Source organism: Mastacembelus armatus, chromosome 20, assembly GCF_900324485.2.
Source record: "Mastacembelus armatus chromosome 20, fMasArm1.2, whole genome shotgun sequence".
NCBI lineage: Eukaryota > Metazoa > Chordata > Actinopteri > Synbranchiformes > Mastacembelidae > Mastacembelus > Mastacembelus armatus.
In genome coordinates, this window is record NC_046652.1 from 17278848 (window position 1) to 17305286 (window position 26439).

General features: G+C 41.0%; 1 protein-coding gene across 6 annotated transcripts in view; it reads right to left on the reverse strand.

Annotated features, from left to right (window-relative positions):
* The window catches only part of LOC113121628 (partitioning defective 3 homolog), a 232201-nt gene that overhangs the window by 39670 nt on the left and 166092 nt on the right, over positions 1-26439 (reverse strand). For all 6 annotated transcript variants that reach the window (XR_003294765.1, XM_026292297.1, XM_026292301.1 and 3 more), the window contains 2 exons: positions 21409-21537; positions 14093-14395 (listed from right to left, as the gene is read on the reverse strand). Coding sequence is in view for 5 of the 6 variants with exons in the window: in XM_026292297.1 (XP_026148082.1) it covers positions 14093-14395; positions 21409-21537 (432 nt within the window). In the remaining variant the exon portion in view is untranslated. The remainder of the gene's footprint in view (positions 1-14092; positions 14396-21408; positions 21538-26439) is intronic.

Below are 26439 nucleotides of genomic sequence, written 5' to 3' on the forward strand. Positions count from 1 at the left end.
ACAAACCGGTCATTGTAAGATTATTTCGATCATGTGCTGCGGACAGGCCTGAGGACATCCAACCACTCCAACCACCAGATCTTGGCATTTGATGGTTCCCTCTCATGTCCTGGTTTGTGCAGACCAAACAAAGTCAGCATTGATTTAAAAAGATGGCATCCACCTCTTTGATAATGCTGGATGTTTCACATGTCAACCATAGTCAGATGTTTCATCATGCTGGGCACAGAGGGGGCTTTTGTGGCTTCTTGCTAAACAAATAAGTCACAGTTTTTAAAAGCAGAGGAAAGAAAGTTAGCTTTTGTGCAGCAGTCACTTACGGAGCATTAGACATGCTGTTCAGGCCGTAGATAACCTACCACTTTATCACATAATGCAAGCACATCATTTGTAAAAATATGGAAAAGACTAGGGATTGTGTGTCATCCAGGGACGCTATCAGGAAGTCCTTCATTCCTGATGTTATCCCCCAGGGCTCAATTCCCATTGTGCTTGTGTTTAATGCATAAAACCCAAACCTAAGGAAACAAACACTGCATGAGGCTGGAAACAGCTTGGTGCCCTGTCCTGTTTGACATGGCATTTTAATGCCGTATCATCTGAAAGCCTCAGAAATTGAAAAGTGGCTGAAGAACGCCACTTGCAGTAGAAGAACAGCCATCTTGGTTTACACACAGGACAATTTGCCGTACTGCACTTTTATGAGGGATTTGAAAAGAATTAAATGTGACAAACTCTTGCGAAGCTACAATCACTGCAGCAATGCGGGTGTCACTTCAGTGGGTTTGTCTTTTAAGTTAAAGTCTGAGCTGGAACCCCCAACTCTGCAAATTCTGTTTTCTTATATTTATATTTTAAAAACTTATATTTAAACCTGATCTTGCTCCGAACCCTTCGAGGCTTTGTAATGAATACATGTCTACGTGTCTACAGTAAATGCCTCTTCTTCATCCCCCAGGGTCACTGGAAAAGCCCTCAGACACAGATGGGTAAAGACTTTCAGTCACACAGTTAGTACTTTCACTGAGCCGTGGCTGCTACTTCAAGCGGCCATTACAATGTGGTCGGTGACAGAAAACATCAGCAAGCTGCTAATCTCTATTTCACCTGCAGAATCAAAAACAACACTGTCACTCACTCTTTGTTATCCCTCTTGCTGCCAGTCCCTCTCCAGCTCCACCCACTGCCTCCCCACTTCTCACACACACCACAAGGCCCATATGGAAAGACCTGGTTGCTGCTATTGTCTCCCAGGTTATCTCCTCTATCAGCACCTGGTGGGGGGGGGGATTTAGCAAGTCCCCTAACTGCTTTAAGAATGCTGTTTAATCTCCGACTCTCTCCCACTACACTTCCTGTTTTGTTCTCCTTCCATCGTGGTCAAACACCATATGCCGGACTGAACAGGCTTATCTGTAAGAGGCATGCGGCACTGTTCAGCTTAACTCTGGCATGAGATGAGCTGAATGGATGAAGTGGAGAAAAATGAATGGGCACTGGGTTAAACTACTTCACACAGGAGCAAAGAGGGCAGATTCATACCAGCCCTTGGCCTGTGATGCTGCCGCAGACGAAGTTAAAATTACCTCAAGGTCTATTCAGATTTAACTAGAAACTAATTGGACTTTAAAAATAAATTAGTAGCATTTTGTGTAGATTTAGTTCTTTAGTTTTGATTTTTTGTTATTATTTTAGAACAGCTTAAGGAAAGACAATTATTACCTGCTATTTATTGCAGGAATTTAAAATGATTCACGTTTCCAGCAAATCGATCATTTTACTGATTTGACGCTACCTCTATTGTTGTTTAGACAGTTGTACTGCCAGCATTATCATTACTACATCAAATAAAGGAAAACTGGAGACAAACACAAATCACTTCAAGATAGTTACATCACATACTGACAATGCATTCGTGCTGTGTTATCAAGTGAATTGTCAAATCATGAACCAAGTCCCACTGTCAAACACACAAACAAAACAAACATCTAAAACGACTGTGGTGAAAGACAACAGGACAGAAGGTGATCATCAAAGAGGCTTGTGTCTGCAGTGCACACTTCACTCAAGTAAGGTTAAAGAAAGAAGAGTCGGTGTTTGCTTTGCCCATCTCATTTTGATTAGGAGACTAGGAAGAATAACGTTTGGTGATTTCTCTCACAACTCTACATTACTTGTATGTTTCAGATGTGCTTCAAGAAGTTGTATCTGCAAGATTTCACTAGAAAGACAGACAGACAGACAGATCAACTTGTTTAGTCTGTTGGCCTCACCAGCCTTGATGCCACCTCCCCAGCACACAACTGCAAAGAGCAGTGCACGTTCTACTACAGACTGATAGAACGTCTTCAGTAGCTTGTTGCACACACCAAAGGAACAGAGTGTCCTGAGGAAGAACAGTCTGCTCTGTCCTGTCATCTGTATCGTTTGACCAGTCCAGTTTGTTCTTAATGTGGACTCCAAGGTATTTGTAGGAGTCCACAATCTCTACTTCGTCTCCAAGGATGGAGACAGGCACTGGGGTCTTCCTGGTCCTCCTAAAGTCCACCGCCAGTTCTCTAGTTTTCTTGATATTGAGCTACACACAGTTGTTGTTAGAGAGCTGTTGCTCCCTTGTATGGATGTCGTTGCCACAGAAACGTATATTTTCTGATGCAGTTTCCATAATCTCCATTTGTCTCTCCACAGGAATTAGAAGATCCCAACTCATCCACTTCCATCCGTTATCAGAGAGACAGCATAGATCTTGACTTGACTTGGATTAACAGATGATAATTCAGTAAAAAAAAAAAAAAAAAAAAAAAAAACTAGCAAAAAGCAAAAACACCTACAGAGGAGCTGCTGTAACTGGCTGTATTTTTGTTTCTAAACCCACAGTAAGGACAAGATTTAACACACACAAATGCCATTTGTGATTCATTCTTTGCCAAAATGCTTCGAGTCATCTCCTTTAATCTACCTAGAAATCAGGGCCCTATTTTACACAAGGCTATCTGGGTCTTGAATTGCATGAAGCTGAAAGAAAAATCAATAATTACTTTAATTGTGTTAGGCTAACACGCAGGAAAGTCAGGTAAGCTCACACAGTCATCCTAGCAGGCAGGCAGGTGGGGGGGAGGGTGGATTAGAGAGGATTGCTATGTAACACCTAAAGGCTAATTACAAGCAATTCATCAGACAGATACTGTGATGGCAGTTAATTGATTTGTGAATTGATGGGGCAAAAGAGTTAAATAACTGCTGCTAAAGTGATTCCACCATCATGATACCTGGACAACACTGAGACGGTCCACATGCTGCAGGGTGCCTGTGCTGATCAGACCGAGCTCAGGTGGAAGATGAAACACCTAATTCCACAGCTTCTTCTATCATTACTTTGCCAAATACATACATTGCTTTGCAGCTTTAACAACGACGATGTTCACATATGAATCTTTCCGACTTGGTATCACTAGAAAAGTGTGCACTTGCTATCTGGCTGAGCGTTCAGTATCTAACAAAGCACTAGCTTAGTCCCCAGTCTCTCTGACTCTCAAATAAAACAGGGTGCAAAGGGTGAGTATTGCACATTTCTGTTTGTGTCTACTTGCTCTCCCCAGAATCCTTTTTATCAGTTTGGCTGCTTTGACAAGAGGCTTCACCTCTAAAACCGTGAAGAGAAGTCAACACAGGACCAGGCAAACCAGGGGTCAGTGGGAATTAAAATAACTCCTATTTCTATAAGAACAAATTAGTGCAGCAAAGCTAAGCAAAACAAAGCTACACAACTTTATCCTGCTGAATAACCTCAGACTGGCGTCCTGTTGTCTTTTGCAGACTTGTATCCTAAGACTAATGCACTGGACTTGCTGGGAGCTCTGGTTCTGAACCCACAAAGCTCTTCTGCTCCTTCTCCCTGCTGTCTGCAGAGTTACTCCTGCTACATGCACAGCTAATTAAAGCATTTGCATTTTTCAAATCTTGTTATTTATGTAAATCAATTCAGCAACAGTCCTAAGTGTTTGTATGATAAATAACACAACATACTGTAACCTGTAAATGGGTCTGAACCAACAGAACCACTGTGGCTGTGCAGCCTACTTGTCATGCATTAGCACTTCTGCACTTCTCCACCATAGTTACTGAATAAATGCAATCAAAATGTGCACAGAACTACAGGATGTACTGCATGTCGTATATAATCTAAGAGAGCATGTTAAGTAGTACAATGGACCGGTGGCATTGTGGGAAATTATCACTATGAGGCCCCTTTCTAAGCACTTAGAAAGGAAAGGAACAGAAGCAGTAGGAGATGGAAGAAGAAAAAGAGCAGAATAAAAGGAGGTGGGAGCTTGAGTGGATTAACAAGGAGCAGCAGGGTCATAGCCTGCAGGTGAAACAAGGTTATGCCACTGTGCTTGGTTAAAGGTTAGACTGCTTGTAGCCAGGTATGGGAGCTAGTTCTGTTGTGCAGAGAAAGTACAAGGAGTTTAGGGGGTCACAGGGGGACTGGAAATAATGAAGAGGAAAGCCTCATTCACTTCCTTGGTTTAGCCTTTGGCCTATAATGAGGGCTCTTGACACCAGGGAGCACACCGATACGACACATTTGGCAGCAGGACAAACTGACCTGGAAGCCTGATGGGTGATTGACAGCTACTCCTCAGGGCACCTATGCTGCCTGAGGAAGGAGTCGCACTGACAGAGGAGAAGAGAGAAAGTTGGAGGGAATGGGAGAAAACAGTAGACTCACTAAACCAGCCATGCATGGAAAGGGGATTGTGGGTAATTTAGTACAGGTCTTAAGTCTTAATTAAGTTCCTTTGCATAGAGGTTTTTTTAAAATATATTTTCCCTGTGTTACAAAGAAAAATGATTTTGAGACACATTTCTCTGAATTTTAGAGAAAAAACATGGTTCAGTCCTTTAACGATGGATAATAAATGCAGGGTTTTATGTGAGAAATTAGCCTGAATACAGATTTTTTATTACTTTATTACTTTGATTACAGTGTTTCCTTCTAAACCGTGTTGACACAGTCTAAACTGGTGTCACAGATGATATTTAAACACCAGGAGGAATGAGTGATGTAACAGTAAATCGTGTAAAGCTTTGAAACCGTATGAAACAGAGTCAACAAGTGAAAGCTCCTCTGTTGTGTCTTCCTTCCTGTCAGCACACTGGAGGAAACACAGCCACCCAATTAACATCTATGTTCTGTAAAATGAATGTGTTGTTATTCTCAGTCAGAGAGGGGTAAAACAAAGCAAACTCACAACAAAAGGAAAGCAAATGTACGCCATGATAAGAAAAAGAAAAGAAATAGGGTTTGAAATAAATAAATAAATGAATGAATAAATAAAAACATGGTCTCGTATGAGCGTGAGCAGCAATGACACAATGACAGCTCTGGTTTATATGGCTAATATCCATGCCTAAGCGTCATGGAGGCAGCTTGGTGAATTATAGCCCCCTGTCGCCGCCATTTTTCCTAAAGTCTCCCTGAGGAACAACACTTTCCCCATGGCTACCACATTCTTCACCCCATGCCCTACAGGACTGGGGCTGGTTCCTACAACACGTGGTGAGTTATAGTGATGGTCGCAGGCTGCTGCTTCCCATATCTCCAGCGGTTGTTTTAAGACAGAGTGATGGGAGTGATAAGGGTGTGGGTGGAGAGGTGGAGGTAGGTGGTGTTTAAAGAGCATCTCTGAGGAGAACAAGGCTTATTAAGAGTTATGGAGCATTGCGGAGACTGCAACCGCCTTTCATCAGTCTGCTAGTGCTTCTATGACTCACGGGATGGGACTCTACTGCTGATATTCGACCCCGACAGGAAGGTGGCAAACTCTTCATCATGAACTCTCTTTGTGTTTATATCCCTGTCCCCTTTGGTATCAGCCCATCCATCCTCCACGCTTGCTGAGGGGTGGTACATCTGGGTCATCAGCAACATCAGGATGTGGGCTTTCAGGGATGTACAGAGCCTTACAAAAGTTTTCACCCCCTTTATTTGGGGTTTATGTGGTGGATCTGTGCAAAATAGTCCGATTGAAGTCAAATAAAATAAAAAACTTATTTTAAAAAAATCAAACTGAAAATTGGTCTGTGCATTTATATTTGTATTATTTGCAAATTAGTTTTATATCACAAGGGGCACTGTGCGAAACACAAATGTCCAGAAAACCTATTCTGTGGGGTTCAACCGTTTTTTTCCCCCAAAAAGCATATCAGGGGGCTGTTAATCTATTAATTGTAATTCTTGTGAAAACCGGTCCCCACGCTGTGAATAATATCCCAGGTATTGGGAATAGAAAAACAAGTGCACACACACACACACACACACACACACACACACACACACACACACACACACACACACACACACACACACACACACACACACACACTCTCTCCTCTGAAACCCCCTGCACCCACTGCATTCACTTCCATTCATCTCCAATTTAAAAAGAAACCCCAGAATAGCCCAAGAGGCTATTAGGGAATACAGTCAGAGAAGGAGGAAGCAGCAGGGGTCCAAAAACCTACAAGGGTACACTCCAGCATCACCCTCTCGCTCTCATTCTGTGTCTCCCCCTGTCATACATCCTTTGACCTCCCTCTCTCTGCCTCTCTTTGTTCTGGTGAATCGGTGCTTTAGTGAACATGCTCATTATGGCTTGATCGCTGGGCTCTTTCAGTATCGCTGGTATTGGTGGAAAATGGGGTAGAAAGACGCAGATAAAGAGCGAGAGAAATGGAGGTTGGGGAGTGTAAGCGTGCAACAGGAAAAGAGAAAAGAATAAGAATGAATATAGACTGAGAGAAAGGAACATTTATAAAGCACAAAAGAAGTGAACTATACATTATTCACAACCCAAGAATGGAGGACAGGTGAAATGGAGGTGAGGGACATGACGTGAAAGAAGGTTTCCAGTAACACTGAAGCCTCCATATGTTGATTACACTTGAAATATACTGGTCCTGACTGGTGTCCTAAAGAACAGATGAGTTCTACAGAGAAAAAAAAAGGTTTTGATAGATCTGGCCACACATACATAAGTAAAATGCTTTACTGACCTCAAGATGCCTGCTGGTAGCAATGTGCTATGATGAAAGGTAGGCTTTCCAAAGAGCTACTCTAGGAACATACTTCAGGCATGGGGGGCAATGACAGAACGTAATCTCTTTATCTCAGAATTCATGGCCTCAGAACTGAATAAGGCCTGGGCCTAGTGAAATGTTCTCTGACTTTTCAACTGGGATAACTGTGAGCAGGACTCAGACTCTGCTGTGAAACAGATGTCTGATGAGATTGGTATGTAGGCACAGCAGTCACAATGGTTTATCTATGATCTTACAACAGAAACATTTTTCTTCTTGTGGGTCCAAATGTCTGAAGATCTGACTTCTCGCCATTTTCACTGATTATATTAATCTAAAATCACTCACATATATGAGGTCCTAATTTAAATAAGCATGTATGCCTAGCTTTAGTCCTTAGCATCGGTCTGGCTCAGAAAACACAACACGATACTGTCCATTTCCTATAATGTTGGATCATCTGTACCTGATAAAGGAGCACATCCAATGAAACTGGTTCTTATTCCTGTCTCGTAGAGTCCAAACTCAATCCACCAGATGTCCAGTCTAAGAGCACCCAGGATTATTTGCAGGCTTTCACCCAAACAACAAGACTTAATTTTGGTTTCAATTAGACCAAATGTTAACTTATGGTGTTGTGTGTTGTGAGAATAAAACAGAAGGAACTTAAACTGCAAGTAGTTAGTGCCTTAAATGTAATGATGCAACCACCCTCTGCAGGATATTTTTCATGCCACAATTAGCTTCATCGTCTGAGAACCACTATATTTCCAGTCTGGCCTCGATGTCAATGACTTATGACTCGTTAAACTCACCAATATAAATATGAATGAAATAACCAGCAATAAATTCAAAACCATAAATGACACTGAAATAACAGGCTTTATTATCTAGTCAGTCCTCACTGCCATGCAAAGCTGAACTTCAGCTCCATACAAAAGGTCTTGAAACCAATGTGGATTTTAATTTGACGTCCCTGACTACCAATAAAACATGGTCATTATCCTGGGTAAAACCAGCTGCAGGTCAGCCTGGTAGTGAACTTTTAATGACGGCCGTATAACTGCATGATGGAGATTATTTTTTATGTTTAATCACAGCAGAGACGACAAGTGTTTCTGAGATGGCCTCTTTTACTGGGATGCTTACAGACTTTTCAGTCACAGAAGCTATAAAGCCAAAGGACTGTTGAGTGGAAAGAGCCCAGTCACTGTTTTTGGCTGGTGATAGCAAAAAACAAGTACAACAAAAAAAAGCAGAGATATAAATAAATAAACAAATACAATGCAAAGGTTGATTTTGCAAACTTATCACATTGGGTGAGGCTGCACAGAAACAGAGGTGTCATCAAACCAAACATTTCCACCAAACACTTAACGTCTACTAGAAGTTATAATGGTTTTATAGTGGTTTTAAATGAAATGTGCTGCCCTCACATTTTGATTTTTATAATGACCATTGCTGTCATTTGTGTTTACACTCCCTAATAACTGTGTCAGCTTTCACTTTACAGTAAACACCGACTTCCCTGGCTGTCAAACATCAGCCCTCTTGAGTGAGACCTTGGCTTCCTAACACGGTACATAATGTAAACTCACTCTCTGCAGTTACCTGCCGCTCAGTCGCTTTCCTCACCTGATCTATTTCTGGGCCGGCTATGTGGGAGCAGCTCGGAGCAGGAACGAACGCCGGTGGAGAGAACCCCTAATTAGTTTATGAAACTGGGTTATCTATCATGTGAAAACTGCAGTTTCACACTCAGGAACCTCATATTCACATAGCAGACACACCGCACTGTGTGTTATCCAATCAAAATGGATTTCTCAGCAACTGAAAACTGAATTAGGAGAAATGTACTTCTACTTGCTAGCACCGTGTTCCTGTGTTGTTTCTACTAATTAGTCGCTGTGACATTCACTCTAAACAGAGAAAAACTTTCCAGACCTGTACACTGTGTTAACTTGTCTTTGGTGCAGCACCGTGTCAGGCATTGGTATTCTCCAGGAGGAATGAGGGAAGATTAACTGTTTATTTGCAGCTACTGATTGAGATGTCTTCTGCTCCTGATCAACAAACAAGACTTTGGTGATGTCTGGTAATCCTTCTCATTTTGTCTGGTGGGATGTGCCTGCTGTAAACGTGCTCTTGCTTTCCTTTTATCTTCATGTAAAAAAAGATTAGGCCCTACATGCATGCCCTGCACGTTTCCCATTTGAAGGATGCAAAGACGTACTGTACACACAACCGTAATCAACGTGACTCACTTGATGTAGAATTGAAAGCAAAATGGATCTATATCTTTATCTCTCTCTCACTCACTCACTTTCTTGATCTGCTTCAGGCTGTTTGCTTTCTTAAATGGATGTAATGGTACTAATGGAGGATAAATTTCCTTCTGTATGTTCCATCTCATCACATCCATCCCACAGGGCTCTCACCAAAGAGAGAATAAAAAAAAAAAAAAAAATGGACCAGGCAAATAATCCACTTGCTGTGCCTGGGAAATACGCATTGCTATCTGTGTGGAGCCCATCTGATAAGGGATGATGTGGATTTTGTGCATTAGGCCTACTGCACTATCACCACAGCACAGAGCAGGCTATGAGGAAATTGCAAAACTCAGTATGTGAATGTACTGTATATGTGCATCAGACTTTAGTCCTCATTTTGTAACCTATCTGCAGGATTTGCCTTGTCCATTTCCAGAGCTGTATCTACACAGGTCTGTCCTGCACTACAGCTGACCAACAGCTGATTATTTCCCCAACAAGCTAACATTTCAGAATAACTCTTCCCATCATCTCAGAGTCCTGTTTCTTAATTCTCAGCTAAATCAAGAGAAGGCAGTAGTCCACATATTCATCTTGACAATAATTTCACACACGAGTAGAAACACTCAAACAGTAAGATGCTGGTGGATGTTAGAGACAAACAAGTCAGTGCCAAAACAGGCTTCCATGACTCTGGGATTTATGTCCCGCTTGATTCCAAGTCTTGTTTAGTTTGGCGTTTTGCAAGAGTTGAAGAAACCGCATACACCAAACAAAACACCGCAATAACAGAGATAGCAATAAGTAAGTAAAATGTCATTAGTTACCATTTACAGTGTGTGTCTTATTAAAGCAAGCTGTTCCTTGATGGTAAACATTTCAATTTTATTTCCTTGGGAACAAGAAAATGTTATTGGAGACTTAAAACCTATTATTCATGTCTTAATGCAGATGCAGGGCTCATAAACGATTCATTTGTTTACCAATGAATTATTGAGAGCTAAGATTTAATCAAAGCTGCAGATGCTGCACTCAGAAAGTGTTAATCTCACTTTGATTGCATCTAAATGAAAGTATAGGCTATAAAAAAAATCAAAGAGTCTGATTGTTGATTGCAGAGTTAATTACAGACACCAAATAAGAGACAGCAAACAATAAAAACAGCGATTACCACAGATTGGGCCAGTAATCATCTGATTGAGGTGGAACATTGTTGTTTTATATGAACTTACTCTCCGTCTGGATTACTTTAATGAAGTCATCGAGTGGTTCACTCACACAAACCACACAGAATCAAACCAAATGATGATGTGTCTCCTTTGGAATGGTTATGCTTTATCTTCCGACAAACAAGATGGAGATGATAAGATCATATCAATACAGCAAGACAATTGTTCTTAGTCATTATGATCTAAGTAATAGTCAGGAGAGAAGCTCTGAAGAGCAGGAGGGTGTGTGTGTGTGTGTGTGTGTGTGTGTGTGTGTGTGTGTATTTACAGCAGAAGACGAAATTTCATCTGAAGTTTCCACTATGTCTCACTACAGATGAAGATTTCCTACTTAGCAAGTCAAATTAAAGCCTAAGAATGCCAAGGTGGTTGAAGACGGGGGGGAAATCCTTGCGAATTTTACCCCAAGAGGAAGAGCTTGACCTTTTGTAACCAGCAGGACGAGTATAATCCAATTTCAGCCTGATGAAAAGTGGAGGTTTTGACTGAATTTTGGTATAGAAAGAAGAGCAGTAAAGCAGCAAGTGCTTCTTCAGGTGAGCCTTTTGGATTCTTCTTTTCTGACTGCCAGGCTCTCTGGAGATGCTCAGCTCACAGAGCTCTATTCCTTTTCCTTCCTGCTTCTCCCCACCTCTTCCTCTCATGTGCCTCTATGACTTTTTCTCATGCTCATGCTCTTTAAGGAGCTTTAGAAACTCAACTCCTTAATAGGAGCTGCAGTCAATCAATCAATTGCAGTTTTAAAGGTGATGCTTTGCTTCACACTTGCTTCCCACATATCCCATCAAGCCTGGCACCTGTCAGGCTGTCGTTCTGAAATGCAGCATCCAAAGCTAGTCACCCAAACCCCACAGTCCCTTGGCAGGTGAAGAGGTTGACTTGTCAACTGCCTGTCAGGAAATTAGGTCAGTCCATTTCTCTAGGTCTACCTTTTCCAGCTCATTTTCATGTTGCCTCGGTAGAAGAGAAAGCAGAATCCATGCTACATGTTTAAAGGTGGAAATTATATTCACACTTGCTTTATAGAAGATTTTTACAACACTAGACTCAGAAGTCTGCCTGAAATTATCGTCATAATGCCATTGCTGCTGCCAGCTCTGGTAATACAGTAAATTGTCCAATGAGATCTTGTGCCTTGATCCCATAGAGGAACAGTAAAACCTGATATGGCAGAATGGGATCTCTGGATGCCCAGCGGACAGCTGGCTTGAATAAAATAGCTGTGTATCTATTCTATCAGAAGTGAGTGAGTCAGACAACTGAATAGCATGGGTGTAATTCTAGACACTAAGATGTAGCAAGGTGATGTGCAAATGCCTGCAAGTGAAGTTGCTGTACATTATAATTTTGCATGTTGGATTCTTATGTTTATTTATGTTGCATTATAGTCTTATGTCATAACAAAGACATTCTCCGATGACTTTCTAAGCTTTTCAAAGCTGCTCTTTTTTTTATCTGTCACAGTTTGTCTGAAGCTAGACAGCAAACAGTGAAGAATAACACCTGTCAGGTAATATACTGGGAATTTACTTCCATGTACTCAATCCCTAGAGTTGTGCATGAGTCCTGTGCTTTATAGAGGTCCTAGGATAATCAGGCATCCAGTGTCACAATTAAACCTTTATGATTTACTCTACATTTTCAGGAACTGCCTTTTCTAGTTCTGATTCTAGTCCTGGGTTCTTGTGCCGGTCCCAAGCCCGGACAAATGGAGAGGGTTGCGTCAGGAAAAGCATAGAAAGAAAGAGAGAGATAGAAAGAGAAATGGGGTAGAAGTGATCCTGAAGGAGTTTGTGAAAAATGTCTCGGCCGTGAAAAGAGTGACGGAGAAGGTGAAGAGTTTGAAGCTGGACATTTAAGGGGTGATGGTGAATGTTGTCGGTGGTTATGTCATTCTCTTAACCTTCAAACCAGAAGTTTGGGTTTTTCCTGCAGCTCCAAAACTTTAGGGTTAGTAGGAGCGGCAGTATTAAAAAGCAAAGAAAACCGTAAGTCATTCTCGTTCTTAGTACATTTTTTTCTGCCTAGACACATGAAACATTTGTGTTGATGCTTGAAAGTCCCATTAAGTTCAATTTAGAAATGCAAATGTCTGTTTATATTTGTTGTGATAGGCCAAAGATGAGAGTCTTGAATCTGAATGTGTTTCAAGCTGTGTGTTGCTAATCAGAAATAGAAAGCCTCTGAGTTAAATAGGAACCAGAACCACATTATTATATCACAAAGAGAAATATTACATGTACAGCTGGGCTGGCGTACCCAAGATAGGCTTAGGGGTGTGAGGTGCTAAACAAAAATGCAGTACGTAGTTCACATCAAATCAAAACAGTATTCAAATAATAGTTAATCACATCCCTAAATTAAAACACAAGTCTCAGACCCCAAACTAAATATTTTAAAAGATGCTCTTTTTAAACCAGTTCAACCTGTGTCTTTGTTTTTACGACACTAGACAACAGGAAGCAGTTGATGCTTTTCAGTTCAAAAACATCAACAGAAAACATGGGGGTCAGAAAATTTGGTCACATTTAAACCTTAGTACCTAAAAAATGAGAATATAGATATAGTGTTACATTACTGACAGCTTGTTTATAATCAGACCCTTTATGTAAAATGTTCTTTTCCAGGAAATCTCACCAGATTGCTATTAATATTCACTCTCTGACTTGTCTTTGATCAAGACCTTTATACTATATTCCTGCACAAAGCTTATTCATATTCCCAGTGATAATCAATAGCGTCGTTTCTAACACAGACCGACATCTAAGAGTCTTGTGATCTGAATACAGAGGCCTGTTGAACACCAGTTAAAGTGGGATGGTCTACACCAGGTAGCTGCTATGACACAACAAGCTTAGATCATGTGAGCAACCTTTACTGTACACACAGGGATCAGTGCCCTTCTCTAAGTTCCAACTATACCGACACATGGATTTAGTCATCTGTCATATACACTAGATTCCCTTGTCATATCTACTCTGACTGTAAAGGCAGGGCTATGTAAATCTACTTTAAAGCATGCACACACCCACATCGAGGCAGTCTGTTCATCACACACATGTATCACATCCCACCCCACCTTAGCTTAGCAGAGAAAGGTTCTGCAGATTGGAATGAAGAAAATATGTAGCCCTCAAATGATAAAAGCACTTATACTCTAGGAAAACATTTCTTGGTTTGCTAATCACAAAGTTATAAAGCCATAGTCTATCTTTGGGGATTTTATGTTGCTGTTTGTCAGTGAAGTATGCAATAAGAAGTCACCTTCATCCAAACACAGGAAGACACATATACTTTTCACTCTGCAGGGGATGGAAAGGTATATAAAAATCCTACAAGGTGGAAGTCAGATGCAGTGTGACTGTGGCAGTCGTAACATCCTTCATCACCCATGACTAATAAACATGAAGAAATAGGGTTTGAATGGACTAGATTGTGACAAAGCACAAGCACCAGACACAAAGACAGTATGAATAAAGGTAAAGAGCCGCAAGACACACTTTAACCTACCTGTCTGGAGGTGGGTTCCCATTGCGGGACTTGTTGACTTGGGCATACAGGACCTCCAGGGGTGGACTGTTATCCTGATGAAGGTTCAAGGGAGAGTGAGGACTCTGGAGACTCTGAACGAGATGGTAGTGGTGATGGTACGGGTCCAAACTGCTGCTATCTATCGACGAGTCTAACGAACCAATGCCAGCGTAGGTGTGCTCTTCGTCTGAGCTGAAGGTGCATCCGACAATATCTTGGATTTCGGCATATTCCCTCTCTTTTACCTCCATCTCCTGATGTTCCTGCATTGCGGCCTGTATTCTGTGATTAAGAAAAAAAACAGTCTCACAAACTAAAAATGATTCAGAGAAATGTCAAAATTCATTCATGGCAAAAATTGGAAATGCATTATATCACATAAAGGTACAGTTTCAGATTAGGTATAATATATTGCTTCGCTTTGCCTTTAGATCAAACTATGTATCTGGGCAAATTGCCCTCTCAGAAAAATCCTGTATCAAATTTACAAATATGATTGGTTTTCAGTGACTCGTTCTACAGTCCAGGCCACCTCTGCCTGTGAGATAAAGTCCTATAAGTAGACAGTGCCTGAAGTAGAAGGGTTCAAAAGTGATTGTACACTCAGATCCCAAATGTTTCTTGTGCGGCTTTTTATTTCTTGTACAAAATGTTGAAGGAGGTGCGATCAGAGGCTGACGAAGCAGGGAGGTTTGGATTTGGGTCCCCGCCTGCACTGGTGTTACCTTTCAGCCAGTTACTCCTGAAGAGCACAGCTCTCTCTGGGTGAAAGGCAGGGGTCCACCCTGGACAGGTCCCCAGTCCATCACAGGGCCACATAGAGACAAACAACCTCACACACTCACACTCACTCCTATGGGCAATTTAGAGTCACCAATCAACCTGACATACATGTTTTTGGACTGTGGGAGGAAACCAGAGTACCTGGAGAAAACCCACACAAGCACAGGGAGAACATGCAGACTCCACACAGAAAGGGCCCTGATGGGTTTCAAACCAGGAACCTTCTTGATGTGAGGCAACTGTGCTAAATCAGATACATCCAGTGTTTATTATTGTAAGTGTAACAACAGAAGTCTAATGGCAGGATCTCAACCTGTTGAACCTCATGGAAAATAGAAACTAGACCTCTTGGACTACACCTATGGTCAGATCATTTATACTAAAGCTCTGATTTACAATGTCATCTGAGATTAGGTGCAGTTCGCCTTTGATGAGAAACACACTGAATACACAACAAACATTTGCTGTGGTAATAACCTTCACAGGATCTTTCCTGTCTCAGAGAATGGCGTTGTATGAATACACATCTGCAGCTAGTAAGACAGTGTTTTGTGAGGGAACTGGATGGGGCTGGAACTGAGAATGGAGAGGTGGACGGTGGTAAGAGGACAGGAGAAGGACAGGTGAAGGAGAGCGTTATCTCCCACTGAGGAAGCCAATAGACTCCCCACTGGTTCCAGATTTAGGGTAACACTCATTGTACCCTACCTGGAACTGGTGCTAGATTATCCTATTACTTCATTATTGACCTCTGACCCCGTGACTGCTGCTTCTTACAGATGATTGATGGCTTTGCAACAGAGCTAAATGTCAGTGTATTTTAATAGGATTAATGGCATTTCAAACAATCCCAGTTTTATTTAGTGCCAAGTCCTAGACCATTTCCATAAACTGCTTATTTTTAGTCACCCCAAATCCCTTTTCTCAGCCTTATCTCTGGAATGAGATTTTGATGGAGACCTCATGCAGTGTTAGATGATAGCTACATATAAGTCTCAAAGCTGGTTTGGTGTTGCTTTGCATCAAGGACCAGGTGCAATATGAAAATTATATATCCGAGTACAGTTGTATACACTCTGCCCAGTTCCACTTTAACTCATACTGACGGGAAGGTGAACATAAGTGTCACAGGAAGAAAACACAAATTCCCAGAAGCCTTTTCACCTGCCATCTGGATAAGTTCATATCATATCTGCCAGGAAGGACCAGACAATGTTGTTACGACTGTTTCACAGAAGTGTACTGGGATCTCAAGACCCTCTGGCATATTTATGGACTAATCAGATTCATGAAGCACAATATTGACATTGGGGATGAGATAATGGCCTTGGCTAGACTGGGCGACATGAAGCTAAAAGAGAGACTTGTGTACTGCTGCAGTGTGGCCTGGATGAAGCTAATAGGTGGATGTTGATAAAAAGGTTATTAGTAAGTAAAAATGTCATACAAAAGAAATGAATGACGACTTCTACTGACTGATGATCCCATCAGTTTTTTTCAATCTGTCATGAGCAGGTTTCACTTATCATGTAAAATATCTGAACATCTGCAGATCAAGCCATCTTGTATTGCTGGAAGGTCCCAGACATCCCCACGTCATTGACACAGCATCACGACTGTGTGAAATATAACTTACAGCTGAAATATTCTGTCTTGACATTGTGATATTACAGCAGACTTATTACCATTAATGCTTCTCTGCACACGAGCAGTTCAACAGTTGCACACAGGCTCACAGTTTATATGGAAACAAAACAGCCATGCCCAGCTTTACAAAAATACACATTTTAAAAGTCACTAATCTTTGAGATGTGTAATAAACCGTTAACAAAACAGAACTGGGTAGATCCCCTAGGAATCTGTTAACCCCAGGACTACATGAAATAAATTAGTGTATGTTACTCATTGAGTGAGGGTCATATTTAATTCTTGTAATTTATTTTTCTGTTAACACTAATAAATCAGGTCTGAATGCTGTTTTCTCTAAATACCCTCAAATTTCTCTTCAGAGAATTTGTGTTTCCATCTGCTTAACAAAGAATTTTAAAAAGTACTATAGCAAACTATAAATACATTCAGGTACGGACACTGTAAATGCAATCAGAGCTGGAGGTACTGAGAGAATTTCACCCTATACAGACATTGTACAAAATGATGCTCTGACTTGGACTCTCCAAAAGGAGGATTTTGTCTCTTAAAAACTATTGTTTAGTGGATTTACTACGATGTTTAGGGTCATTGAACTGTTTATCACACAGCTTCTTCTGAGCTTCAGCTTGTGGACAGACTCCCTGATATTATCTTGTGGGATGCCTTGATAAACTCATTGACCTCACTCACTGTGGCAAGCAGTCCATTCGTCTGTGGTGACCTGGCAGAGATACCATGGCTGTTCAATGTTTTGTGTGTGGTTGACTCATGAACAGAGATGTTCACCAGCTCCGATAAATCCTTCAAGTCTTTATCTGTTACTCTAGAGCTCCTTTTGTTTACCTCATTGAGGATTGTGTTGTCCCTTTGGAGGGATCTTGGCTGGGCACCCACTTCTATGGGGAAGTACCAAACAGTCTCCATTTACAGACAGTATGTCTAACTGTGGTCTGATCAATATCTAAAGGCTTTGAGATTATTCTCTAAGCCTTTCCAGCTACATGCAAATCAGCAACTCCTGCTTGTATGTCTTCTGAGACAACATCATAACTGTATTTTATCAGCTTCGAAATATTGTCTGTTGACATTTGTGAATATTAGATCATAATCCCTGACTGATTTATGCTGAAAACCAAGAATTTGCAAAGACTGCCATTATTTTCTCATGCAACTCAAGTTCATTTGTTCCAAACTTAACATCCGCATCTGCTAAGTGCATGTTTCCTGGGCATCGGGCAAATGCTGCTCAATTTCCAAGTCCTTTGCTCCCCCACTTATCCTCAGAGACCATATATGTGCAATGAGCCAATTAACGGACCAGCATTACCTCAACAATACGATCAGTACTGCCCACACTGAACTACACTACTGTATAGTCCCAAATGCCAGACCTCTCTTCTTCTGTCAACAGGTACAGCCAAGCTGATGCCATTTTTATTCCACCAGACCAGAACGATTTCAGAAGGAAGACAGTGGCACTGTTGTGCTTCTCATCACCTGACCTACGGATTTTAGCTTGAACTGTAATTTACCCTGAGGACAGAAAAGGAAAGAGTTACAGTATCACATAAGTAACCGTGTCCCGTAAATGGTGAGCTTTTTTTTTTATTCATTTTGTGTCGGTCCTTGATATTCTTGATATCCCTAAAAACTAAATTTACAATTAGTTTACATGATTTACAAATAATATTTTTTTATTAAGCTAACAAGAAGCACGACTATTTACATGCAGACAAATACAAATACAGTATCGTAACAAAGAAGAATAAGTGAATATAGAATAATAAGTATAGAAATAAACAACACGGACCAACAAAGAAACAAACACAATAAACTCATCAATTAATTCATTTATAAAACTGCGACTGTGTGTGTGTGTGTGTGTGTGTGTGTGTGTGCAGGTGCATGTTCTGGGTTAAGGTTAAGTGGAGGTTATAGTCAAGGCCAAGGTCCTGTAAGTCTAGTGAGTGTTCAAGCAATACTCCTACTACTACTACTACTACTACTACTGCTAATAATAATATTGCTAATGCTAATGCTAATAATAATAATAATTCTAGATAGACACCATCTGACTTTAATGTCCTCTAACTCCTGTTCAACTCTTTCTTTTTACTTACTTATTGACACTAAATTAAGATTTGAGATACAACTGTTGCTTGAGCTTCATTTGAGTGAATGGATGTGAAAGCAGTTACAGGAATAACTGGAGTTTCTCACATTTATTAGTAGAATGAGAGGCCTATTGTGAACTGGTTGCAACATGCCATCTTGATTCAAGAGCCTTCTCTTCGCACTGACTAAATCTCAGTGTTTATCCAGCAGGGCTTTTATTTTGTACTAGCAAAGCCAGCAGATCTTTCTCCATATGTTTGTCAATGTTTAATCTCCCCAAGGGAGACAGGACAGAGACATGCAGAGTAAAGTGTCTGCGCTCTCGTTTTGAAGTCAACACACTTAGAAGTTTAAAGCCCGTCTCTTCTATATGTATTGCTACCAGGAAGGATGAAACAGAATGTGTTTGGTCTTGTATTTTGTGACAAATCTGCCTTGAAGAGACGTGTTATTTTTCAATACCCCCTCATTAAAACAGATTCTGCTGTTTTGAAGTGCAGATGGAGGGCAGAACGTATCTGAATCTAATTGAAATGCAGCAAATGTCTGTGCAAAACCACAAACTTCTGACAGCCCATCTTTTGGACTGCCACTTAGCCCATAACAACGTAAAGCAATCACAAAGATAATATTCTACGTTTTGTGGTATTAATAATTACATTATCTTGGTGTGGGTGTCAATATAATGATCTGTAGCTTCCCTGAAAATAACAAACACGATAGTGAAACATTGAGGAAGTGGAAGGATAGTTTTGGTACCATTAATTTTAGTGCCACTAAGTGTCTATATGCTTGAACTAAAGCTCATAAGCAAATAAGCTTTAGTATTTGTCTAAAGCGGATTATGCTGACTGACCTTTGGAAGAAACACTGTTCAGGTTTTCTTTGTCTAGAATCAGCAGGAAGTCAAACAACAAACAACAGGAAGCAGTGACGTGTGGAGAGCTTGTTGCTGCTACAGTCCTCTTAACCCGGGTCTGTCAGACTGTTGTGTCTCGGGTACTGTACCAGGCACAAACATCAGAGCAGCGGCTATGTCTGAAACATGAAATGAGCTTAACCACAGGCTTTAATACACCTTTGATGAGACATCAAACAGTCAGTCACATGAGCTGAATGAAACCTGGCAGGTTGGAGGTTAAAATGCACTGTCCTGTTTGAATCACTACAACCCTGTTAACAATTCCTACTTTCAACCCAGCTGCAAATTTGGTCACAGCCCATTCCAGGCTGTGCTGTCACACGGTGACAACCCCAAAACGTAAGAGCTCTGTTACGATCCATGATATGGTAAACTCTCTCTCCGACAGCCCAGAATCTGTGGCAGACGTATAGTCAATGATGAGCACAGGGCCACCACAGTCCAATGTAGCACCTTCAGAGTATAATACAGTAGTACAACGAAAAATAAATAAATAAACACAAGAAGAAATTTATTTCCGAGCTGTCATCATGCTGAACCTAAACTTTGAATACTGACTTGCTTTTATGTCAGGCAGTTAGTTTTATTATTGCCTGCCGCCTTTTCCCTCAGGGTTCCTTTTCCATTAACCGAGGGAGGATCCTGGCCTAGGTGAGTGATGGGATTTGGGAACAGGTTCAAAAGGAAAGAATTAGGATGCTCTCTTGCACAGGGAGCTGAGTCTGGTGCTCACACATTTAGAAGAGGCATAAGCAGGACAGAATATATCCTGCAAGACAAGGTAGCAAAGGACTTAACTGACTTTCTGTGAAAGAAAAGAAGTAAGACTTAGGATTTAGGTAGCATGTATGTGTTTATGGGTACAGGAGGGCTGAGGGCATGTACATCTCTGTGTGCATGTGTTGATTCTGCTGCTTAGCATGACAGTCATTTTTGAGCTGCTCAAAAGAAACAAAACTGGACGTAGATTCAGGCCTGCTGGTTTTTGGAGACCACTGAGGGGAATATCCTGGGCTCTCAGCCAGTGTGGTTCACACCCACAGTGGAGGGGACCTTTACTGCGAGTCATAGCTAAATAACAAAATGTGCTGCAGCTTTTTCAGCAGATGGTCCTTTGCGAGAGTTTTTTTGTGTGTTTGTAGTACTGTGCATATTTGACAGCCATATCTCTCTCTCTCTCTCTTGTTGTTGGAGGCAACTACATCAGGCCTTATTGTTCATCCTCAGGTAACTCTCATTACCAATGGTAGTTTGATTACTGATTACTGTTTGATGGGTTAGCTGACTTGTCGTTTACCCTGCCACCAATATTGTGTTCAGTGCTGGAGAGAATTAAAAATGTGCCTTTTTGTTTTGAAGGATGAGACAAACCCAGTGCTTCACTTATTTTAATGGACATTCTGTTGTCCACAAACACCAGAGTACACAAAGCCAAAACCAATTAACAACCAGGGAGAGCTGCGGGCAGAGGCGAATGCAGAGTTACAGCTACTGTACATCGATTTCACTATTATAATGAACTCCATTCAATCACGCTGAATCTACAGGGGCCTACCAGCCCCATTAGGAGGTCAGTGCGTCTGAATGGCACAGGCAGCAACAATCCATAAATGATCTAATTTAACGTACTAATATAAAAGAAAGGGACTCTTCACAAATTGACATATGAGTGTTGTCCCAGAATTTCTCCAACTTTCTCCATAATTTTCTAAATGCGAGATAGTTTTTCTTTTTGTTGGTTCAGTTGGGTTTTTTGTTTTTTTAATTAATTAAATCATTATTATTTTAAGTGTTTACCAAACCCAGGCTGAATCTGAGCACTGACCTTTCTTGTGCCAGCCTCATCGACATTGCCTTCTCCTCTGATGACGCCATGTCTCCGGCTTTAGATTTACTGTGGCTTTTCCTGTCCATCCGGTCTTCTGGCTGCTCATCCCGCCGATGTTTTCCAAACCTGAGTAAAAGAGGTGAGCAGAGTGGATTTAAGTGAGGCCTGTCAAATACGGATATGAATTGTTAAGATGCACAGCCATGGGGGTTAGGTGTGGTGTGGCGGTTAGCGTGCACGACCATGCACGTGGTATCTTCCCTTACTCTCCCTTATATTTTTCCTGTCATCTATATATAATAAAGGCAAAGTGCTAAAAAAAAATACACCTATTTTATTTATTGTTCTTAGCAAATATATCCAGAACTGCTGAGACTGATGTTAAGTACTGATCAATTATGATTGATCACTTTTTGTTGATGAGAGCTGCTCCAGTCTCCTGTTTGCTCTATATGGAACAAAACAAAGTGTGCAGGACACAGGCAGATTTTTATTTTTTCCCCCACAGCGTTTGACGACTTTGACCAACTACTTGAATAATTGATTATTCATGCACATCCCTAATTACTATATTTATTTTGATCCATGCACCTACTAATTAAATACATCTATGCAGATTGCAACCACTTCAACCCCATATCTAGATGGATAATTATAGCTCAGGAATAATATTCTAAAAGAGGTGAGGGTTGGTCATTCTATAGACAAGAATGGTGTAATTAAAATTAGAGTTGATACATTGGGTCATCCCAGCCTTTATTTATGACATGGGTGGGTGAAGCAACTGAGGCTCATTGGAGGCCATGACTTAAAACCAAACTGGACTCACAGTTAAGCAGAAATACAAATCAGAGCAAAAGACAAATAGGGCCTGCAGAAAGGCTGAACATCTTTTGATAGAAATTTGGAAACGTCAGTGATTCACTGAAATGCTGAGCAGGACACGGAGCTGGTTAAACACTAAACAACGTTTGCACTGCTCTCACGTTACTAGTTTCAGATAACAGAAGTCAGTAAAAATAGTCCTGCAAACCTCATACGTTTGATTTTAGACTCCGCCAAGTCACCGAGCTACTTCCAGTATATGAATAAATTTGATGGGCATGTGGCCACAAGTGAGAAGAAAATTCAATATGTTCTTGCATTATACACACAGATATTGACTACGGTGTTCCACATGGGCTTCTTTGAGCAGCCCTGTTCAATTTTATACAATAGAAAAAGAGAAAGCATTAGGCTCTCTCGTCTTACAGTCCCATTGGGGTTTTACTTGAAATATGTTCTACCCTCCTCGTAGATGAGCCTTATCTGACAGTTTGAAAACTTCCAAAAGCTACGAAAATGACAAAAGACCAAAAGTTTGACTTTGAACAATTGAGAGTGAATGTATAAATTGAAACTGTTAATTGCCCTACTTAACTTTTGTAATATTTTGACTGTGCTGTGGCCTGGTGGGAGCTTTGTGCAGAAAGCCCAGAAGAGACTGAGCGAGCGATTAGTAGCCCGGATAGCAATTAATAAACAAATACTTTTAGTAATTCTTATAACTCCCAGACTCTAGTAATACACTAAACTGGGAGTGCTAAAAATAGTAAGCCTGCTGGTGACAGCCTAAATCACCTCACTTCAGGGACTATCAATAACTACCTCATCCACTTTTTTTTTTTAATCAGTTTCTTTTTACTTCGACTCCCCAAAAACAATAAAAACCATAAAACAGAAAGACTTCAACAGCATAGACTGAGTTTTATGTTGAAACATGTAGATCAATTAGACTATTAGAGCTATTTCCCCACTGGTGGCTTGAGAAAGACGACCCACATTAAAACAGAGGCAGAGGAAAAGGACAATCCTACTAGAACTGTTGAAGGACTATCAGGACCCTTACTGATGTACTGACACCTTCATTTGAACAACCTGGACCCTCCTGTGGAAACTATCAAGGAACACAGGATGGACAACCTGACCTCCAGTGACACACAGATCCCACGGCCATATTCCTGCACTCTGCATTTTTTCAGTAAAATACAGGGTTCTGTGGCACCATCGTGTGAACAAAACCTACCAATTTTACCTTCATGCCTGTTTCTGGAAGATAAGCATCTTTACCAAAGAAGTTCAATAAAAAAAGGAGTAATGATTTAGAAAACAAAATCTGTCAGGAGAGAAGAAAGAAACTTGATGTTTCTATAAAACTCTTGAGCCAGAGCTTTGGTATTAATCAGGGCTGGTATCGCATCATTATAGCTGTATTGAGAGTGAGGTTGATGAGGCTTGATAATAAGATATTGACTGGCAGCTTCAACTCATGGGAAGAATGACAATGGAACTACTGTATAAATTAGAGTTTGGCAAAGAGACAGCATTTGGGCCCTGAGGTCTGTTTCTTGCACTGAATCCACAAGAGTAAAATCACAACCTAGGACTCGTCATGGCTTGATTTTGATGGTATTTTTCAACGGACATTCATTCTTGACCTTTGGAACAGTACAGTACAGAATGATCTTACATCTAACATCATCTAGCCTACACTTGCTGGCTTTTTTGGGAAAAGTACAAAAATTAACCTTCGATTTACAGTAAATACTTGCAAAATACTAGCAATGATCACTATTTAAGCTAGAACTGGACCTCAAATTTGTGCCATTTACATCCCCATAAAGCACCGATCTTCTTTTTCTTTTTAATGCTCTGTTTGTAAGATAAGTAGTAAAATCCAGACGTAATCAGTCGAACAGTGACATCCAGACAAGATTCAGGCAGATGCAAAGAATATTTTTGAAGCTTCAAGATGCCTTATAAAGCCTGATCTGCTCTGTACTATTCATTATTTCGTCACCATATTGCCTAACATTATTGAAACACTCTAACAGGTGTTCAGTCAAGGTGTCCCAGGTTAGACATCTGCCAACAGCTTGTCATGAAATATATTTCAGTACTGTATCCTGTATATGTGGCTGCACCAGAGTGCGCGTGTTCGATAGCATCTGCTCTTGGAAGCTAAGCAGGGCCGTGCCTGGTTAGTGCTTGGATGGGAGACCAACTTGACAGACCAGGGGCCGCTAGCCTCAGAGATTTTGTCAGGAAGGGCATCCTGTGTAAAACGTGATCCGCTGTGTTGACCCCGAACCGGAGAAAGACGAAAAAAAAAAAAAAAAACTTAGATTGTATATATTGTATTATTGCTGTATTTTTAAAAGTCAGTCAATATGTTCTACAGACCACCGAGTTCAGTCTCACACGATGCATTTATGAGGGGTTAAATCTTTTTGGCTTTATTCAAACCTGCAAATGAAACGCCCATCCATTCACTGACTACTCATCCTTCAAGGGTTGTGAGGGAGGTTGGGGAGAGTCCCAGCTGACATTGGGCGAGAGGCGGGGTACACACCCCGGACCAGTCCATCACAGGCAAATGGAACAGGTGAGCCAAACATAATTTGACAATGAAAAAGACTGCATCTATCAAATCGTGTGAGTGATGATAAGATAATTTCAAGGACAGACAGAATCATAGTTTCTGCTTAGCCAACCTGAAGTTTGTCCTTATCTCTCAGGGCAAAGTGTTTGAGTCTCCAACACTGTTTTTTAAAATACATACATCTGCTTCCAGGTACTTGAATCCATAAAGCACCAAAAATATATTGTTTCCATATCAGAATCACGAAACAATATGGTACTAACGGCAAGACAAGGATACATACACAGACACAACACAAATACAAAGGACTATTTTTCCTGCCCAGCGCAAGGGCATGTCAGTATGGAGCAGTGCACGATTCTCCACAGTGCTGCAAAAGCAAAACTCTGACAGTAGCATGTAATTTTAATAGCACCTTGTTAGGTAGAGAAGGCTGTCAGATATGCCTTGCTAGTTGAGCATTGTTTCAGCTGTGGTGAGTAAACGCTCTGAGAGACACTCAGGTGCCTGTGGAAAAAAAAAACATAATTTACACAAAAGAGAGATGGGTTGTTCCCCAGACCATTACACTGTGACCCAGCGTTTGTTAACAGGCATTAAAAGGGCATTTGTTATTGTCAAGTGGCCGCAGCACAATGTTGCCACCCCTTGGTTTCCAATAGCACCAACCCCAGAGAGTTATGTGATGATGTTCTCCCATCATTTGTCTAGCCTCAAGCCACCACCAGCCCGATTATCTCCTTCCCTGTGGAACTCATTATCCACAACCTGTAATGTCAGTCAGCACTTTCCCTGCTCCGCCAGATCTCTTTTAAGCTACAATCTATAATTTGACATAACCTCATGAAAGCAATTTCCTCAAGTGTTTAAGGAAAAAGGCTGCAACCTGAGAGCCATCACTGAAGGTACCAGATCTTTGGATTCACACCATTTTGGAGCTCATGATATGAAATGTGCTTTTAAAATAACTTAACTCTTTCACAATTTCATATTCCCTATCCTTTTACAAAATCCTACGGGGTCAGTGCGATATTGGCTTGAATTCACTGTACCAATCATTTTTTCTCCTCAAAAGGAGAAAAAGAAATTAATCGGTTGAAATCTGGAGGGGAGCTAGACCGAATTTTCCCAGCAATGGTGTGAAGACATTCGTGTAGGGGATTGGGAGGTGGGGTGGGTCAAAATGGTTCAGGCTGGGTGGGTAAATGTTGTGTCTCACAATGTGAAGGCATAGCATGCATTTATTCATGACATCAGGCCGAGCTCTGGAAAGGGAACAGCAACACGGGCAAGATAGAAGAAAATTATTGTCACCTTGTCTATGCCGTAGTTTTCTCAGTTGAGCAAAGGAGACGAGAACATTTTCTAGCTGAAATATAGATGTGTAGAAAATGATGCTGTACCGCCCCTTCACAAAATAGTTTGAATCCTGGTTTTATATTTTTTCCTGCAATTTCTACCAGTATTTATTCATATTTCTGTTGCTGTCCAGACAGGCCATGTCCCATCTGTGTTCTCTCGCCTTTTGCTTTAAACTGATCTCTCTGGCTTGCTCTGTCTAAATGTTAGTCGAGGTAGATAACCAAAGACAAAAGAGCATTTTTTAA